The sequence below is a fragment of the Lissotriton helveticus genome, chromosome 7 (assembly GCF_964261635.1).
Source record: "Lissotriton helveticus chromosome 7, aLisHel1.1, whole genome shotgun sequence".
NCBI classification, from domain to species: Eukaryota; Metazoa; Chordata; class Amphibia; order Caudata; family Salamandridae; genus Lissotriton; species Lissotriton helveticus.
The window spans coordinates 574,263,981-574,285,375 of NC_136068.1; the positions used below are offsets into that span (position 1 = coordinate 574,263,981).

The 21,395-nt window shown below is 49.5% G+C and overlaps 1 protein-coding gene across 8 annotated transcripts in view; it reads right to left on the reverse strand.

The window, feature by feature from the left end:
* The window catches only part of LOC144768773 (uncharacterized), a 9,320,023-nt gene that overhangs the window by 769,287 nt on the left and 8,529,341 nt on the right, over positions 1–21,395 (reverse strand). For all 8 annotated transcript variants that reach the window (XM_078652700.1, XM_078652694.1, XM_078652695.1 and 5 more), the window contains one exon: positions 15,689–15,879. In XM_078652700.1, coding sequence (XP_078508826.1) covers positions 15,689–15,879 — 191 coding nt within the window. The remainder of the gene's footprint in view (positions 1–15,688; positions 15,880–21,395) is intronic.

A 21,395-nucleotide genomic window follows, 5' to 3' on the forward strand; every position in this document is an offset into this window, starting at 1 on the left:
CACCATGCCCGACGCGTTTCGAGGCTGTGGACGCCCCGTAATCATGGGTTGCTAGAAGTACACACAGAAAACTTGCTGTTTCTTTCCCAACACTTTTATTTGCTGAAAAAACGCCCCCAGTGGGCGTGGCTCACAGGTAATGCCAAAGGCATGATGGTCACTGTAGTCCTGGATACAGCATAGCGGTCATCTCTTAAGTAGAGTCCGTGTTAGTACAACAATAATTAGGCGCTTTGTATTCCTCAAGTGGGAGAGGTTCACCTGTCAGGCAAAAAGTTCATTGCAGGTCAGCACTGCTTCTCACGAGTGAAGTCGTTTCTCTCCAAAGCCTCTCCCTGCCCTCAAAGCTTGCTGGAGATGGAGCCCCTCTGCCACGGCAAGAGCTGCCGCGTAGTGTATTCGTGATTCAAATGCCCTTGAGCTTACAGAGGGCTCACCGCGCTGACCTCACCATCCGGTTTTTCAGCCTCACGCTGTCTGCCTTTCAGGTCCCCATCTGTTTTGCACCGCGCGGCAAATTAACTCTTGGCCTTTAATGTGAATACCACACCCTGGAGCAGTCGATGTGAGTCTCACACTTTGCAGCAGTCACTCTTTTGCATTCATGAGTCTCACACCTAGGCTTGGAGCAGCCAGTGTCTTAAGGGACCACTGACTTTAATGAATGTTTTTGGACAGCAACCACACATTTTCGGCTAAAACTAACTTCTGAGTCAATATTCAACAGCGCACCCCTTACCCCCGACTAAGAACTGATCTCTTGCAACATGGACAGTGTAGGGGAAATACCTAAAGAACGCAAACAATACTTTCCAATTGAATAAAGAAGGAGTGGAAATAGGACCCCGAGGGGGGCGAGAAAGAGGCGCCGTCCTGCTGTGGTGGGAGCGGGGACTCAGGCTTCTTGCTCGCGGCCTGCCCGTGCTCCAGCCTGGGCGGTGGGGTATACTCCAGCCCGCCGGCCCCCGGGATCCCTGCTTGGGGGATTCCCTGCGGCGTGGCTCGGGAGGAGCCCCGGGGCACAGCCGGGGGTAGAGGTGCGGCTTGGGGGGCTGCACGGAGTTGGCGGTTGGCATCTCGGAGGAGCCCGCCAGCCGAGCCAGGGAGAGGGGACGATGGCAGCAGGGCTCAGACCCGGCGCATTCCAGCAGTGCGGCTGGGGTGGGTGCCCTTTGCTCCTGCGGGAGGGTCCCTCCCCTCCTCTGCCCGGTCGGCACAGCTCTCGGTCCTCTCTCGGAGCCTCCTTTGTGCTGGCGTCCACGCCCAGTCCTGCACCGCTCTGGGGCCGACGGTGCCTGCTCTGCCCTGGTGCTGCCGTGCACCGCCCTGGATCCTCCTCTAGCCCCGGCAGCGGTGCAGCATAAATGAGCAGCCGGGTGGGGAGCTCCAGCCGCCGCCTCCCCCACTTCCGCACCAACCCCGCTGTGCCCTCCCAGCCCGGGGCAGGCTCTCCACCGACGGAGAGCGAGGGGGCGGCGGCAGCTCCCTGTCAGCCCCGCTCCACGCCAAACCCAAACTTTACCTCCTCCGCTCTACCGTACGTGGTGTTTATGTTCTCACAAACTTAAAACCCCAGGTTTGAGGTGATTCGGAGGAGCGCCTCACATGCTGAGAGGTGTCGGGAGAAGTGGGGTCATGGGGGTATGGATGGCATGCAGAGGAGGAACACACCGAGAAGAACCTGTGGTAAAAGCACGGTCTTTCATTAGAGGGTCTCTATTGTGTGTGTGCTAATTACAAAACCCTGTCACAAGGGTGAAGCGTGCCCACCACTGAAGAGGGGCAGGGCAGGGCAGGGTGCCTTGTGATTCAGGCAGATTCTCGGCACTTGGACAAGCGCCACTGCCCACTACGCTGCTCCGGCCGGACTCATGCCAACCTCACAGCAAGGGCGCTGCCCTCCCTCCGTGCCGCTGGAATGAGCTGCCTGTCAGGTGCCCGGTCACAACGAACCACCTCCCTCATACGCCAGTTAGACCTGTGTTTTTGTAAAGCTTCGCACCCAGTTTTATGTGCTAGAATTGTCTATGTTAAGAACAAGCGCTCGCCATGTCTGTAAGCCCCGTCCTTTGGCGATTGGGGGGTGTGGTTTTTCTTTCTCCCCTCTTCTCCATTGGCTGCAATGTAAACAACGGGCGTGTTTTTGACTTGTTGTTTACCATTCCAGCCAGTGGAGAGGAGGGTAGAACAAACCTAAAAAACACGCCCCCCAATCCGAAAAGGACAGGGCTTAGATGGAGAGAATGATGACACTGAGACCTCTTCTCCAATGGCTGGCCGCCGTTTACGAGGCCAGCCAATGGAGAAGAGGGGCGGGGTTTACCCTCGCTACTCAGAGTCATTAAATCTCACCAGCGAGACTGCGCATGTGCACAGCCTACGCTAGCCGAGACCTAATGAAGAATTGGAGGTCGTTAGGATCACTGGTTTCTGGATAGATGCAAAAGTGAAACCGAAAGAGTCGTCTTCTGCATGAAAACGGGGAAGACAGAAGGCATTCTACATTCGCCTGAAGGAAGCGGTATGAGTATTTAATCTTCATACCATATTTTTCACTCTGGGACTTTATATTATGAAACCTACCATTAGAACACAAGTTCAGCTCCAAAATGAAAAGTTTTAAAGCAAACTCGGATGTGATCAATATGAAACACAGTCTGATCTTGTCAAATAGCCAAATAAGTGCAATTCAACCACCAAGTTTTATATATCACTTATGTTTTCTGCTAAGGTATCTTACAGGGGTGCAGGCATACAGGGGTGAATAATGCCCTATACTAAAAAGGTAACATACATGTGACTTAAATGCTTGCTGCTGAGAGCTGTGTATGATTTGCAGGACAATGGTTTTTCATTGTTCCTAGGTTGATAAAATGAGTAATACTTTTGAATGGGTGACAGTAACTTTAATTGTATCTAAAGTGTCCTATGTGAATCATAATTGCAAATTCACATTATTGTTTACATCTAAAAGCAGCAAGATTTTTGTTCTTTTAAATTAAGTCTGCTAATTTGTTTTCTTGACAATCCTGCCAGGGATTCTTAATGTAAGTTTAAATTGATCCATTAGTAGAACTCTCGGAATTATGCATTTTACCTCTATACATATGGATACAAAAACACACCCACATCATCATTGTGCAAGCATTTTGAAAGCCATAGCTTTTCTGTCTATATGCTAGCTTTATCTTGTGAAAAAGTGTGCAGCGTGTTTTGGTTAAAGAAAAATGCTTTTGCTCAGATTTAAGTTTTTGACCATTCCAGGCTATAATGTTTGTTGTGCCAAAATGTTTTGTTTTGTGTTTCCTAATATGTCTGCTTTGATTGTGGATTCGTATCCTATGCAGCACAGTGTTTTTTGCTTTTAAGAGTTGCCCCGATAAAAACGTTCACCAGCGACACAGCCTTTGTTGACCTGGGGGGACAGGGCATGTGAAGCTACTGTTACAGTTAGCAACCAGTAGCCTTACCCTGTAAAGTCGGGGAAAGATTACTCTAGTACACAGCACCAAACCACTCAGGACTTTGCTCCTCCACGGTGTGGCTACTGTGACTCAGCCTGCATGGTTTATGTGCTGTTGAACAGGGCACCATCCCCATGAATCAGCATATAAATTATTCTGCTATCATGCCAGGAAATTCACTAGTGGGTAGTGCACTGAGCTGTATAGTGGTTCAATTTTAAAGGCATGATGCAGTTGTTGTCTCTCAAGGACGAGACCTGACAGCAGATGTTGATTTCTTTCATTTGACAAAACGCCACACAGTTCCATGCCACACAATTCAACTCTACACGTTTACAATCCACACCACATATTTTGACACATAATTCAACTCTCCAGCACAATTGCACAACACACCACACACATTCAATCCACACCACATAATTTCCTATCACACCACATAATTAAATTCCACTACATACCACTCCACAAATAGCAATCCCCAAAATTACACTGCATGACACACAATCCCACTCCACATAACCCCAGTACACTGCATACCACATAATTGCTATTCACATATTTTCGCTGCACACCATGCAACATAATTCCACTACGCATAACTTCACTCAACACCACACAATACCATGCCACACAATTCCACAATAAACAATACAATCCAACCCACATAATTCCACCACACAGCCCCTCTGCTCTATAACATATAGCTAAATGTCATTCACAATGCCAATGGCACTCGGATTGCCAAGAACTATTGGCTTTGCCAATGCTTGTTTCATCATACATAAAGCCCTGGTTATATAGTTATATATCGGTATGGCTTATGCTACCATCCAGCTATGATTCAGGGTCACTGTTTTACAAGTCATGTAATACCATGTATACAGTGCTATGACTGTTGGACCTTTACCGATGCCCCAAGTCACAGAAAGAACAGATGTGGTTTGCTGATTCGGCCCTTCTCATAGCGAAGCACTCAATCACTATGAGGTGGAAGTCGTCCCTTCCCCCAACACTACACTCATGGCACGTGGAGGTAGTCCGATGGTGCAGAAAGTGCAGCCATCAAGAGAGAAGAATATAGGGGCCTAAGTAAAACACAGATCTCCATGGAATGGGACCTAATGCTTGAAGCACTTAAGGCAATTGGACCCCCTATTCAACAACACAAATAAAACACGATTACCCCTCCCCCTGACATACAGCCATGCCCGGCCGCCCACCGCGGTCGGTCATACGACCTGGCGGTAATGAAAATGCCTCGCTGGATGATTGAATCCTCCAGAGAGGGGAATTTTTTGCCCAGCTGAGCTCGGAATATGCTAAAGATAATGGGGTAAACCAGATGAAGAGAGGGGGGGTTACTAAGAAATATTCTTTTGAATTATAAGGTTTACATACTGCCATTAAATGACAATTAACTTTTGTTAAATCTTCACTTGCATGTAGATGCTATAATACTGTTGCCTTGCATAGGTTACAGCCCATTTCTTGAATGAATCTAATCTGAGTTTAGAGATTTTTTTTCTGCTTATTGAATATTTGTTGCTTGGCCTATGCACCCCTAATTTTCACGCCCACACTAGATGTGGCACCCTGAGAAATCAATAAAGTATGTGTTTAAATAAACTGTGCTATAAAAGATGGTTGGAAAAAAATGTATTTAAGCCACGCTCATAAGTACATATGCCACACCCCTTTTAAAGACCCCCGCCTTTTTCATCCCACTTGAAGTCCTGCATAAGACCTGGTCATTTCTGCCTTATTGCATCATGGTTTTTAGTTGGGTACTGCACATGATTGTTGGAAAATCAAATCACAAGCTCAGAGTCACCCAATCTTACAGTCCAAGATGCACCTATGTACATTTTTAACACACAAAGCTTGTTCGCATGGTACTTTTTAGGTCTCACCTATGCAGCGCACATGCGCTTCCGGCATAGGAAAGAGACCTTTAGTAATTGGCATAGCTTTCCCGTAAAAAATGTGCACGCGTTGCATTGCTTCCAACGGCAACGCTTGCACGTCTGCCGATTCATTGGCGCCATGTGTTATCAATTATCGCGGCGCCAGCCGCTCACTCCCGCAAGTGAATCGCGCAGGCCCCCTCCTCTCTCCCCTCCCCCTGCTGCCGCGTGCACTTGTGCTTGTTTTTATTTTTTAATAGCATAAAATGTTTGAATAATTATCTATAATAAGCTATCAGTGTAATGAGGCTTTTAAGAAGCGGTGCCTCCTCTAGGCGCGATTTCCCGCCATTGTTACCCGGTTCACTTCTCGATGAAGCGGTTCCTCTTTCTTTCACGGGTTGACACGTTGTTTACTTAGCGTTCCTAAAGCCCTAAAATGCACAGAGCATCCTTTGTTAACATGAGCTGCGTGCATTGTGCGCGGGCTCCAGTCTATGCGCTCTGAGAAGGCAGCACTCCCATTATTTAGGGTTGACATCTAGGCGCTTGTTACGAGTGGCCTGGGAAATTGGATTCGCACAGGGACCGCATTTAAAAATATTGTGATGTTGTTTATCCCTAGCCGTAATCGCAGCCTCAGTATACTTCAGCAAGTCTCAAACCTGCTAGAAAACACTGATAAAAACCGAGACATGCGGATTGTGGTGCGATAAACACTGTAATCCAGACGTTATTCCCCACCCTGGTGTCTAACTTGCAATACATTTGGCGCCCGTGGATTTCATATTTTATGGGGTGCAGTGATTACTCCACCATACCCAAGGCCACCAGTTATCAGGGCCTCAGAGTTCAAATCTTTGGTGGCCCGACGTCACCTCAAAGGGGACCCACTCCCTCTATTACACTGGGGCTCTTTCCACAGTCCCTGTTGGTCAGGACCCGCTCCTCACACTAGGCCTCGGGGTCATTAGCACCCATGTTTATTATGGTCCTGTTTTTATTTTCAAAATGTTCTCCGTCGTTTCGGCGTTAATGGCCTGATTTAAAAAAAAATGTATAACAGCTCTTTGTACTGCAGTTGTGCTGTCTCCGAGCACGGTAACAACAAGTTTCCTGGTCTTACTGCCAGCGATGCCGACTTTCCATGAGTAGAGCCCCAGCTCAGCTGCCTCTGCTGTCGGAAGGCCTTGATCCATTAGGCAGGGTGACAGCGGCCTACGTCACTTCCTGTTTAGCGTGGTGTAAAACTTCTTGCATTCCTGTGCCTGGGGATGGCGGGCAACTTGAGCCAAATTTCGGAGGGGCTGAAAAATATTTCGGGGAGGGGGTAATTCTTCTAACCATAGACAGAGTGGCTGTAAGAAGGGTGAACATACAACAAAAGCCGCATTTTCAAGTAAATGGTCTTTAGCGGGACCCCCGGCTGGCCAAGGCTCGCGCCAAAGTCAGTCAGAGACCACCAGTTCTAAGGTCAGGGCAAGGGAGTCACACACCAAGATAACCCCTGCTCACCCACTAGGTAAAGTGACGCGAGCAGCCAGGCTAAACTTGGAGGCTATGTAGGTTAAGTGTTTGCACACGCACCCCCGGCAACAACACCCAAGGCCCACCACAAAGGAAACTCCGCACAAGGTTATATATAAAAATAGCCTTTGTATTATAATAAAAACACATTAGATAAAACACACACTGTTACAATGTGCCAACAGGCACAGGCAGAATTTACAAGGGATTATGTACAGGACAGGGCCACCTGGACCACTGTCAGGGGTATGCACTTTTAGAACTAGCACTTGTAGCAATAATACTTTGTAGGAAAAATACTCAGCACATAAAGCATATAATGACTGTAGCACCAAAATAGCACATGTAGCACACAACCAGGACTTCCTGGTAAAGGGTAAATACCTCCTATGTAACCCTAACCACTCTAGGAAAATCATGCAGGGAACTAGGACCTTATTATCAGGACCTATGGAAGGAATCACCTAAGCATTAACACATAGCAAAGGGAAAGAAGCAAAACACATGACGCATCAAAACATTCAGAGGTGTAGGTATAGCAATTACGCAGTAATCACACTGGCACATAAATCACAGATTGCGCAAGGTGCCCATAGGCACAACACTAGAACTGACCCTCAGGCCAACTGGCCTCACAAGGGCTCAAATCCCCTTAGTCCAAATGTCAGGCAGGCTGCGCAGGCAGCCAAGAACACAAGCCTAAATGTGGCAACTGCCCACGAAGTGCTGGGCAGTTGAGAATACTGATGATGCCAACGTTGGAGCCTCGTGGCCTCAAGAACACAGGATGGCACTCAAGAGCCTCTCTAGGCTCTAAAACAAATATGGGCGGTGAGCCTCTCTGGCTCTAGAACAAATGTGGGCTGGCACTCGAGCCTCTCTGGGCTCGTAAGGACAGAATGGCACCCTGAGCCTCCCTGGGCTCGTGAAACAAAGAAATGGCACTCGAGCCTCTCTGGGCTCGTAGCAACTGTGCCCGGAAGGTCGGAGTCCCTCTCGGGGGACTCGATCTTGCAAATGCCCCCTCGAGCCTCGCAGGCTCGTAAACCAATTGCGGGCGTGGGGAGCCTCTCAGGGCTCCAAATGCACACTGCACCCGGGACGTTGGAGTCATGCCCTGGGGGACTCGAAAAAGAACCAACTGCCCCCGGAGATCGTGGAAGCGGCCCACTGCCAACCGGGGCCGCTCTGAGCACACCAACCTGCATCTGAACCCCCGGCACTTCCCCGAGCAGAGGAGCGACCCGGAGCCTGCCCGCACTCACCGGCTGTCGGAGGCGGTGGCTCCTTTGCGGCGTCAGCTCCTCTCTGCTGGGCTCTTCTGGGTGGCGGCTGTAGACGGAGAGCTCCCGCTCCTCCGGACTCTCCGGGGCTGCGGCTGGACGGTTCTCTTTTCCCGGGGCTCTCCCTTCGCTCGGGAGCCTCGGGACGGACAATGCAGGCTGCTTCCTGCTTCTCCCTCCTCCCCCGATGACGCGGCGGGAGGCTCGGCCGGCTGGGCCAATCCCAGCGTGGCCTGACTGTGACGCTGGCGGCTCCTTTCTCGGTGTCCGAGGAGAGCTCGGGCCGCGGGGATGATTTCAACACGAGGTGGGCTCCCGTCAAATAAATAAATATGGCAAATCTGCGGTGTGGGCAGCCTCTTGGGATCCCCGCAAGAAACACAGCGGCAAGGTCCCTGGTAGCGCAAAATGCAGGGTGGGCACCTGCCTGAACACAAAAAACGCTCCCAAGCGCTAGCAGCAAGAATAAAGCGCTCTTAAGCGCTAGGGGCAAAAGTAAAGCACTCTCAGCGCTATGGGCAAAAGCAAAGCTCCAGCAAGGTTCTGGAGGCAGACAGAAGGGCAAGGCTGGGCCCAGAGCCAACTCACTGGGCCTCCAGGCAGGGAGGCACTCCAAGTGGCGGTCCTCCTGGCCCCAGCAACAGCAGCAGCCCCCTCTGGTAGGATCCTGGAAGAGAACACCATTCATGGGGACATAGCCCCTTCTTATACTCTAAAATCCTTTGTTTGGAGGTGCAGGGTGGGGGGAAACCAGTCGCAGCTGGTTTTGGAGCACCCTTGATGGCTCAACCACCCCTTTCATTCACTAGGGAGGCTAGGGTCGTTAGATGCACCACAGGGGGCGGAGCCAGCATTGTGTTGGGAAAGCCCAGCCCCATTCAGGAACCAGGTGCAGCCCTCCCTCACATCACTCATGCTGATCTCTTCACTCACTCCTGGGCAGACCCATCCAGACTTCCTGGAGCCAGGCTTGCCATCCAGCTCCAGCCAATCACGCTCCAGCACCCTCACTGCACACACACATCAATGTCTAGAAGTGGCACTTCCCCACTAGACACATACACGCCGCACATACCATTGCGCAGCATTCACTCTCACGAGTTCGTACATACCAAACTCGAGTCTGCACTCCCCACACATCAGGAATTAACATGGACATACACATTCCCAATGCATTCCTATGGGAGGGCAGGCCAGCCTCACTACACGCACACACTTTACTCTGGGACACAGGGTAAAAGTGCGCAGCGACCCAAAAATCACTAACACAGATCACATACTAAAAGCAAAAAGATTAGGGGTGAACCCGCCAGGAGGGCCAAGTCCAACACAACCCCCTTCCAGCCAAAACGCAGGGTAGGCCAATCACCACCGTGATGGACTTCCCTGCTTTGGGCGATAGAAGACGGACGCGGGCCCGCCACTGCCGGGACACCCTCCTGTTCTACGCCACGGCGAACCCCTAGGGATCCTTCTAAAGCTACTGTAAGGACTAACTGGGCTACCCCACTGGTACTTCCCAGTTGTCCGCGGCCAGGACCAGGCCCTAGGCCACCCAGGTGCCACTGGCTCCTGCCTACTCACAGAGTGGGGGTAGTAACCCCTGGCACATAGTAGCCACTCTCCACTCTTCCTGTCTGCAAGACAGGGCTAGACTGCCACTGGTTCTCCAGCCTAGGGTCTACAACCTCAGGCGGACCAGGAGTCTCAGGGAAGGCTCTCCTCCCCTTACCTCTTCTTCTGGGGTTCCTCCTCCTCCTGCGAGGGGTACCCTCAGAACACCACACTCCCAACCTAGGGTTTAACCCCTCAGGTTGCACCGGGGTCCGAGGTAGGCTCTCCCACCCTCTGCACCCTCTTCCAATGTCCTGCTCCCTCCCAACCGGGGAGGTACCTCTGGAAGAAGAACTGGTCAGGACGCTGCTTACAGATTTCCTACCCTTCAGGTCAGGTGGATCCTGAACCAGGCCTTCCAACCTCTGGTCTAAAACCTTCCAGTGGAATAATTGCCTGGCACTCCAGGACTTCTGGGGACTCACATACTCTTCCCCAATCACTCCTTGCACTGGACTCCTGTACCCTCCCCACCGGAGCGGTACTGCCAGACTCTAGAACCATAGAAGCTCCGCTTACAGATGCTCCAGGTCCTCTACTCACTAGGAGATCTCAGTCAAGTGGACTTACAGGACAGCCTAGGTCCCCAACCTGGTGTTCCCTCAAGAAACCACCCAGGTTCTGAGACAGGGCTTCGGGCATCTGGGGACTCTCAGCCACCCACTGACTCCTGCTCCACTGAGCCAGGTAGTCGGCCTCTCCACCCCTCTCACTATACTGGGACCTAGCTGGGTCACTCTGACCCTCCTCCACCACGTTGGGCTGGAGGACACCTGAACCACTACTTTCGGAATCACTCACCAATGACTCTAAAGACCTTTTGGTACTTTCCCAGCGGTCTGCTTCCTTGGCAAGCTCCAAGGGCAAAAGGAATCATACCTCAACAGGTGCTGGCACAACTCCGGCCAACAACGACTGAGCACCTGCTCTTTGAGAACAATATCAAATAGTTTGTCAAACTCATGTCCGTGGGAACCTCTAACCACCCAATCAGTGCCCACTGAAAGTCCCCTGCAAACTCCTCCCAAGACTGGTGAGACAGTTTCCTACTGTCCCTGAACTTCAACCTACACTCCTCTTCCTCGGAAACAGGAGCCATACTCGGGAAACTGGGAGCGGGACTTCCTACACTGAAATTTAAATAACTGCCACCACTGGACTCAACCCTCCCTGGGGGATCCAGAAAATTATGACTGCGGTCAGGGGATAACCTACCCTCTAGGGCTATCTTCTCCCTGGCCAAGGCCCTCTCAGCCTCTGCAATCTGCTCCTGTACACCCAGCTGCGCCATCTCTCAGGCATGCTCTAACCTGAGCTTCTCCATAGCCAGCTGGTACTCCCTCTCTTCCCTCCTATCCAACCACTCCTCTGGGGACAGGGAAAGGGATGGGGTGCAGCATCGGACACTGGACCCAGCAAGGGACTCCCTATCTATGGGGTCCTCGCTCTCTGCTGGTGCCCATTCATGTCAAACTCATCCTCCGCTTCAGACTCTTCAGGGCTCCCCTCAGACCTACCACCCTCATGGCGTGCGGCCCGGGCCCTCTCTTTCTCACTGTGCTCACGTTCCCAGTCATCCTTCTGCCTAAGGATCAGGTTATCCCTAAGCTTGGACTGGGTGTCTGACTCATTCACTGTGATGTCTCTCTCCTCACAAAACCGTACCAACTCATGCATACTGTACCTAAATAGGCCACAGAGGTTAAAAGGAGATTCCATCTTGGCAGGATGCTCACAGACATGTGCAACACAGGGGACCTAACAGTCGGAAGTAAGAGTACACAATTCAAAGTTTTCAACAATCTCCCTATCAAAGAGAACTCATACTCATTTGTCCAGGGAAACACACCATTCATCCACACACACCCTCTCCTCGGACTGGTAAGGCAGTTTCTACCACCCCTGACCTCTCAACCTGACCATAAGCTACACAGGTACCAAACTCTGGGAGCAGGGCGGGGAACAAATGTCCTGGACACAATTATAAAATGACACTCTTCAGGAGAAGAAATAATGGAACTTCACCAAAAAACAATAATCCCCAAAATGTGGTTATCTAAAAATGCAGAGTTTTGTAGTGCGGCCAGCTGCAACTGTGGTACAACGCAAACACAAATCCTTATCCCACCGCCTGCCACCAATGTTAGAACCGGGACCCCCGGCTGGCCAAGGCTCGCGCCAAAGTCAGTCAGAGATCACCAGTTCTAAGGTCAGGGCAAGGGAGTCACACACCAAGATAACCCCTGCTCACCCTCTAGTTAACGTGACGCGAGCAGCCAGGCTAAACTTGGAGGCTATGTAGGTTAAGTGTTTGCGCGCGCACCCCCGGCAACAACACCCAAGGCCAACCACAAAGGAAACTCCACACAAGGTTATATATAAAAATAGCCTTTGTATTATAATAAAAAAACACATTAGATAAAACACACACTGTTACAATGTGCCAACAGGCACGGGCAGAATTTACAAGGGATTATGTACAGGACAGGGCCACCTAGACCACTGTCAGGGGTATGCACTTTTAGAACTAGCACTTGTAGCAATAATACTTTGTAGAAATAATACTCAGCACATAAAGCATATAATGACTGTAGCACCAAAATAGCACATGTAGCACATAACCAGGACTTCCTGGTAAAAGGTAAATACCTCCTACGTAACCCGAACCACTCTAGGAAAATCACGCAGGGAACTAGGACCTTATTATCAGGACCTATGGAAGGAAAAGCAATCAACTAAGCATCAACACATAGCAAAGGGAAAGAAGCAAAACACATGATGCATCAAAACATTCAGAGGTGTAGGTATAGCAATTACGCAGTAATCACATTGGCACATAAATCACAGATTGCGCAAGGTGCCCATAGGCACAACACTAGAACTGACTCAGGCCAACTGGCCTCACAAGGGCTCAAATCCCCTTAGTCCAAATGTCAGGCAGGCTGCGCAGGCAGCCAGGAACACAAGCCTAAACGTGGCAACTGCCCACGAAGTGCTGGGCAGTTGAGAATACTGATGATGCCAACGTTGGAGCCTCGTGGCCTCAAGAACACAGGATGGCACTCAAGAGCCTCTCTGGGCTCTAAAACAAATATGGGCGGTGAACCTCTCTGGCTCTAGAACAAATGTGGGCTGGCACTCGAGCCTCTCTGGACTCGTTAGGACAGAATGGCACCCTGAGCCTCTCTGGGCTCGTGAAACAAAGAACTGGCACTCGAGCCTCACTGGGCTCGTAGCAACTGTGCCCGGAATGTCGGAGTCCCCCTTGGGGGACTCGATCTTGCAAATGCCCGCTCGAGCCTCGCAGGCACGTAAACCAATTGCGGGCGTGGGGAGCCTCTCGGGGCTACAAATGCACACTGCGCCCAGGACGTTGGAGTCCCGCCCTGGGGGACTCGAAAAAGAACCAACTGCCCCCGGAGATCGTGGGAGCGGCCCACTGCCAACCGGGGCTGCTCTGAGCACACCAACCTGCCTCTGAGCCCCCGGCACTTCCCCGAGCAGAGGAGCGACATGGAGCCCACCCGCACTCACCGGCTGTCGGAGGCGGTGGCTCCTTGCGGCGTCAGCTCCTCTCTGCTGGGCTCTTCTGGGTGGCGACTGTAGACGGAGAGCTCCTACTCCTCGGGACTCTCCGGGGCTGCGGCTGGACGGTTCTCTTTTCCCGGGGCTCTCCCTTCGCTCGCGAGCCTCGGGACGGACAATGCAGGCTGCTTCCTGCTTCTCCCTCCTCTCCCGATGATGCGGCGAGAGGCTCGGCCGGCTGGGGCAATACCAGCGCGGCCTGGCTGTGACGCTGGCGACTCCTTTCTCGGGGTCCGAGGAGAGCTCGGGGCCGCGGGGGTGATTTCAACACAGGGTGGGCTCCCGTCAAATAAATAAATACGGCAAATCTGCGGTGTGGGCAGCCGCTTGGGATCCCCGCAAGAAACACAGTGGCAAGGTCCCTGGCAGCGCAAAATGCAGGGTGGGCACCTGCCTGAACACAAAAAGCGCTCCCAAGCGCTAGCAGCAAGAATAAAGCGCTCTTAAGCGCTAGGGGCAAAAGTAAAGCGCTCTCAGCGCTATGGGCAAAAGCAAAGCTCCAGCAAGGTTCTGGAGGCAGACAGAAGGGCAAGGCTGGGCCCAGAGCCAGCTCACTGGGCCTCCAGGCAGGGAGGCACTCCAAGTGGCGGTCCTCCTGGCCCCAGCAACAGCAGCAGCCCCCTCTGGTAGGATCCTGGAAGAGAACACCATTCATGGGGACATAGCCCCTTCTTATACTCTAAAATCCTTTGTTTGGAGGTGCAGGGTGGGGGGAAACAAGTTGCAGCTTGTTTTGGAGCACTCTTGATGGCTCAACCACCCCTTCCATTCACTAGGGAGGCCAGGGTCGTTAGACGCACCACAGGGGGCGGAGCCAGCATTGTGTGGGGAAAGCCCAGCCCCATTCAGGAACAAGGTGCAGCCCTCCCTCACATCACTCATGCTGATCTCTCCACTCACTCCTGGGCAGACCCATCCAGACTTCCTGGAGCCAGGCTTGCCAGCCAGCTCCAGCCAATCACGCTCCAGCACCCTCACTGCACACACACATCAATGTCTAGAAGTGGCACTTCCCCACTAGACACATACACGCCGCATATACCATTGTGCAGCATTCACTCTCACGAGTTCGCACATACCAAACTCGAGCCTGCACTCCCCACACATCAGGAATTAACATGGACATACACATTCCCCATGCATTCCTATGGGAGGGCAGGCCAGCCTCACTACACACACGCACTTTACTCTGGGACACAGGGTAAAAGCTCGCAGAGACCCAAAAATCACTAACACAGATCACATACTAAAAGCAAAAAGATTAGGGGTGAACCCGCCAGGCGGGCCAAGTCCAACATGGTACGGCTGCAATTAGTTGCTCGCCAGCCCGCGAAGCTGTCTCCGCCCGGGCTGACACACATGAAGGGGGTGGCTGAAACCCCGTGAGCCCAATGGGTGTTGCGCGCCTGGTTTGGGGTGGGCTGGCTAAGTAGCGCCTGGTAAGCGGGACCCATGGGTAGGGAAAAATCTCCCTGCACCACGGGCCAGTCTGTGTTTGTTTTACTGAAACTGTATCTGCTTTTGAAGTTTAAGTTAAACTAAAGGGTATTTACTCTGAGCGAAACCTAACAAGCATGGCATGTTCTTGGCACACTGCTCTGCCTTACTTACTTTACACCCCCAGCACCGCCCTGAAATGCAGCGAATACATTCCATGCCAGGCAGGCAGGGGCCTCAAAATATGGCATATAATACAGGCATTTCGGAAATACAGAGCAAGAAGGGCTGGGCGCGCTTTCTTTCTGCTGGCCGAGTTGTGCCAAGGTTTTAACTTTGATGTTTCAAAAAGCTTGTGCGCGTATAAAACTCACCTCCATTTCTTTAGTAAAATGGTGAATTTCCTACATAACAGATTGGAAAATATGGGTTATTTATGATTTGTTCATGAAAGTTGTAAAGGCGCTACCTCACCACAAATGTATAGGGGTGCAGTAGGCTTGTGAAATGCAAAAATAAAAGCAAACAGAATATATACATTTCAAACTAAACAAGACTTAATTGAAAGATACAATTCAACAGAATTCAGAGTGAAATCATATTACCAAGCATTGGCATAGCCAATAGGTCTCGCTTCGGGACCATATAAATATTTAGTTATGCAGCACAATATCCTTAGTGCAACAACATTAACTGTTGTATGGCTAAACACTTATAAGGTCCCAAGGGCGCGACCTATTGGCTATGCCAATGATTGTTTCATAAACCATTTATTTCACACAGCTTTCTCAGTACTGCATGCAAGCCTTAGACTGCACCATAGTAACCAGAAGGCTAAGAAATCAACATCCCCAGTATCTTGATATCTTACATCCAGACTCGTGGTCAGTAAAATCTGTTTCACCGGTAATGCCGTCGTGATCAAGTACAACAGTGACAAGGGCCCGGCGCCGTTGAAAAGAAGCTGCCCGCACAATCTCTTTATATATAGCTGGAAAATATTTCATCACATCCTCCAAATCTTTTTTCTCCAGAATGTAAAGGTCACAATTCGTTGCAGCTCTAAAATACAAGAGACACAAACCATTACAGATAACAAAATTAAAAATACAAAGTATTATATTTAGGATGATTCAAGCTACACTCGGTTTTGATCCTCACTTCACAATATCCTACTTTCTGGAGCAGATCTTCCCATGTGCTGCAATATGTAACAATGATGATACACATTTAAATTTTGAATCAGCTATTTAGCCTGCCAATGGGTAAATAGTGAGTTTTCTCTGCTATTTACTGGGCCGCTGGCTAAATAGTAAAACGTATTTACAATTAGGTCAGTGGCCTTGAAATTAGCAGAGAAACTGCAAATTTACCAGGCCACTGGCTAAACAGGACAGATTATGCATTGTTTGGCAGGCGGCTGTGCAAATAGCAAACTTCACTATTTACCCGACTGCTGGCTAAATAGTAGAGATTCAGCCCTGATTTGCAGACTGCCATTCAAATAACAAGGACATTTCCCTATTTACTTGCCAGCAGGGTAAAGAGCAGTAAATAAGTCGTATATGGCCGACAGCCAGGCAGATTGCAACCAAACTACTATTTACCAGGTCTGTGGCTAAGTAACAGACATTATGTACTGATTAGCCAGCTGTCAAGCACATGGCAAAGAAACTTCACTCATTACCTAGCTGTTGGTGAAACAGCAGACATGATGTACAAGTTGCATTTTCCAGCAGCCATGAAAATAACAAACAAAATACATTATTTAACTGGTTGCTAGTTAAATAGCAAAAATAAGGTACTATTTGGCCAGTGGCCAGGCAAATATCAAACACATTTCCCTTATTACTTGGCCGCTGACTAAACATCAGAAATGGTGCACTGTTTCAATGGTGGCCTTGCAAATAGGAAAGAAACTTCATTATTCACCTGGTAACTGGCTAAAGAACAGACAGTATGCAGAAATTGTCCATTATAGCAGAGAAACTTCACTAATTACTAGGCTGCTCTCAAAACAGTTCAACCTTCGTGTTATTATGCCTTATAAGGCTGGGTCTGGTGGCTTAGTGGACTATAGAGGCCTGTGTTTGACAAATGGTCATGCTGATGTGAAGCATTACATGCACAAGGTGCTATGCTATGTTAAAATAAGTCTGGTACTAGAATGTGGTGCACATTGATCACAGCTTGAAGTATGTAAAGATACACACACATGGTGGAGGTGTACCTGTCACGCTTAATAAGTCACACACTATGGCACTAATTGTAATTCCATATAATTCCTTATTTTACGGGTATTGTTTGAATTGACAAGTATAAAACTGCCTTTGCATACCTTGACTTAGAGTTTATTTATTTAAGTTTTGTATAGCGCTAGCTAGACCCGAAGGTATCAGAGCGCTTCAACAACGGATACAAATAAGCATCAACATAACAAGTAGGTCGAAGCAGGGTAGGGAAAGTATGGAAAAACATGGTAGCAAGTAAAAGTCTATACAGTGTCAGCATGAGGGCAACATGGCGGAGATCAGGGGAGAGTCATCAGGTTCTCGCTAGGACCAAAGAGATAGTGAACTATCAAAGTCAGACGGTGGTTCTCGTTACGATCCAGCCCGCTCAAGAAAGAAGATTTTGAGTAGTGTCTTGAATTTCAGGAAGGAGGCGGTCATCCTGATGTGGGGGGGGATGGAGTTCCATATCTTAGGAGCATTTCCCGCAAAGGACCTGTTAGATCTTTTGCGTTTCTGTGATTTCAGAGGTATGAGTAGTAGCGTGTTGGAGCTTCTGAGGGTCCTGGACTGACCGGCTCTCTTGAGTTTATTGGCCAGATATTCCGGTTTACCTGTATGCAGGGCTTTGTGTGTGAGGCAGGCTGTGCGGAAGTTGGCTCGAAGGTTAATAGGAAGCCATTTCAGGTCCTTGAGAGCCGGGGTGATGTGCTCATATTTCTTAGTTCCCGTGACCATTCTAGCTGCTGCATTCAGGGTAGCAGTCAAAGGACCTAGATGAGATTTGGCTGTTCCAGTCAGAGTAGCAATGCCATAGTCAATCCTGGAGAGTACCAGTGCCTTAGTGGCCTGTTTCAGGTCTTTCAAGGGGAGGAACGGTTTAATTTTGTAAAATAGTTTCAGGTTAAGGAAAGCACTTTTGGCAGTTTTAGAGATGTGTTCTTTCATGTCCAGTTTTGGGTCCAGAGTGATCCCCAGTGATTTGACAGAGGTTGTAGGAACAAAAGGAACATTGAGGGCGTTTAAGGCTTTGAGCCATTCGAGTATTTGGGGATTTTCACTTTTGTTTGAGATGAGGAACACTTCTGTCTTTTCTTCATTAAGTTTGAGGTGGTTGGATGAGAGCCAGTGTTGGACCTCTGTGAGTGTGTCATTTAGTCTGTGGATGTCTGCGATCGAAGTGGTTTCCAGGTAGAGTTGTGTGTCGTCCGCATAGAGGTGAAAGGGGATGTTGGAGTTCCTTAGAATTGTAGTGAGGGGCTCCATGTAGATGTTGAAAAGTTGTGGAGAGAGTACTGACCCCTGTGGGACTCCTCTAGTAATGGGGAGGGGGTCCGATTTGTAGCTTTTAATTTTGATAATTTGTGTGCGGTTGTTGAGAAAGGAGGCAAACCATTTGAGAACAGTTTTTTCCATACCCGCTCTCTTCTGTAGGACATTGAGTAGTAAGTTGTGATCCACTGTGTCGAACGCTGCCGAGAGGTTTAAGAGGATGAGGAGGCTACATTGGTTGGAGTCGAGAGACATGTGTAGGTCATCCATCACATTGAGGATTGCGGTTTCTGTGCTGCAGCCCTTTCTGAACCCAGATTGGTGTGGGTCAAGAAGATTCAAGATCTCCAGGTGTTGGGTTAGCTGAGATAGAACACATTTTTCCAAGATTTCGATAAGAGCGGCAGGTTCGACACTGGTCTGAAGTTGTTCAAGACCGTAGGGTCGAGGCCAGGTTTTTTTAGGAGTGGCGTGACTTGACCTAGTTTAAGGCAGTCCGGGTTTGAGCCATCGCTCAAGGAGCTGTTGATGATCTTGGCCCAGATAGGGGCTAGAGTAAGTTTCAGGTCTTTTGTCAGTCTCAAGGGCAGCTGATCAAGGGAGTGAGACGAGGGATTAGCGATGGCAATGAGATCGCTTATCGCTTCGGTTTGGATGGGTTGGAAGAAAGACCAGCGAGTGGCTGCCGTTGTTGATCTTGAGTGGGTAGAAGCAGTAGGGTGCAACTCTGATAGGGTGGAAAGATTGCTGCAAGATCGGTCAATTGAGGCAATTTTTTCGTTGAAGAAGTTAGCAAAGTCGTCGCACTGGGATTTGGACGCAGTTAAGCTGTCTGTCACAGGTATGGAGGTTTGGTTTCTGATGATATTGAAGAGTTCTTTGGGGCGGTTTTTAGCCTCATCTAGAGCAGAGCAGAAGAAGGATGACTTTTTGTTCTTGATATGATTAAGGTAGGTTTTGCGAGCTGTTTTGAGTTGGTCCCGGTTGAGGGCAGTGGGGTTGTTCCTCCAGGATCTTTCCATGGCTCTTAGGAGTCTGCGCTCATCATTGATGTCAGTGGAGAACCAAGACCTGGAGGGAATGCTTCTGTTTTTTTTTAGTTTTCTAGGTGCCAGCTGGTCTAGGACGCACTCCAGGTTGGAGTGATAGAGTGAGGTGAGATCTGTGGTTGAGAGGAAGCTCGGGAGGAGAGAGCTGAGAGCATCTTGTAGCTTGTCAGGGGGGACTTTCGATAAGTTTCTGACCCACTTGGGGGAGGTTTGGGTGGGTGGGAGGAAAAGAGCCGGGTGGTTGATATGAAAGAGGATGGCGTGGTGGTCGGACCAGTCCACAGGGATGATGTGGTCAATTGAAATTGTCCTTTTGTCCGCAATGATTGCATCTAGGATCGCTCCTCTATGGTGTGTTTCTTCTGAGCAGTGTTGGATCATATTGTGGTCTTGTAGAAGGGAGGTGAGAGATTGAATGAGCGGATTCTTGGTTGCATTCCATCTTAGGTTGAGGTCGCCCAGAATTATTCTGACGTCACTGTTGAGAGCGGTTTGAGTGATCAGATCCGACAGCTGTTCGCCAAATACAGTAGCGTTGCCTGGAGGGTGGTAAAGGAGAAGGCATAGGAGTGGGCTGTGGTGGGGCGAATTGATGTTGACCGAGAGGCATTCAAAGGAGTTGTAGAGGAGGGAGGAGGATTCAGTAATGGAGAGGTCACTTCTGTGGATAATTTCTGTTCCGCCTCCTTTGCGTATGGGCCTGTCTTTGTGGATAAGTAAGCGAAGGAGTGAGATAAGACTTTTGTGAATCAATTGAAAACTGCAATAATATCAGGACATTTGCCATCCTCTGGAGTCTTTCTATAACTGACTTTGCCAAGCTCAACTTCAACACCCTTCAGTTGTCAAAGTTGGGGAAAACTGGGATCCCCCAATCTATGAAGGTATGCTGCAACCACCACTATCTCTTTTGTGAACAACTGAGGGGCACAGGTGAGGCCAAGTCGGAGACGAGCAAACTGAAAATTATCCTGGGCCACCTTGAACCGAATGTACCTTCTGTGGGACTGCAAGGTGGGCACATACAATTAGGCCTCCTGCATGGCTGAAGCCATCATGTAGTCATCTGGGGGACAGAACAGGGGCCATCTTGAAATATTAAATTTGTCCTATTGCAATAGGACATTCGGAGGGCAAAGATGAAAAATACGATAAAACCCCCCACTTTTTTGGCACGAGGAAATAACAGGAGTAACAGCCCGTCCCTATTCCCAGAGCAGGGACCAACGCTATAATATGGCTCTTTTCAAACAGAGCCTACACTTCTTCGAGCAAGAAGGAAAGGTACTCCTCTGAAAGACACTCTGATGCAGTTGGAAAATGCAGCGGGTTGAAAAGGAATGGCATGTCATAACTTTGCTGAATGATCTGAAGTATCCGGCCTGTAAGATGTTATATTTTGTCACACTTGGAGTAAATATCTAATCCTGCCTCTCACTTGGTGGTCATGTGCCACTAAGGGCAAACCAAACTGGCTTGGAGGCTGATGTTGCAGGTGCAAGGGGCTAGGACATTCAGTGTCCATGGAGGCCTGGACGCTGTTTGCTTGATTTCTACCTGTGACTCAGAAAGGATTGGTGTGCGGGGGTCGTGGGTCTTTGTGCTGCTGGCATTCCAACCTTCTGGAGTAGCCTCGAAAGGTGTGAAATTGTTGAGGATATTATAGTGGCACAAAAAGCCTAAGGAGCGTGCCGTGGCCTGGCTTTTCATGAAAGATGCTAATATTGAATTGGCTTTCTCAACAAACAGGGCAGAAACACCACTCTAGTGACGACAGTCCTGCACAAGCAGTTGGTGGTGTCATGTCTTGAATGGATGATGTATTTGGCCGCATTTTGACCAGCCTGATCGGTTTGAGGCAAATTGGTGCGAAATTCTATGTACACTGCTGGCAAGATCTCGCCAACTATGTCCCATAGAGCATGGGAATATATATCCAGTTAACAGCTGGGATTGACTGACTTGAGGGCTAGACTGGCTGAGGAAAACATCAGTTTCTTAAAAATTTCTATTCATTTTGACACTG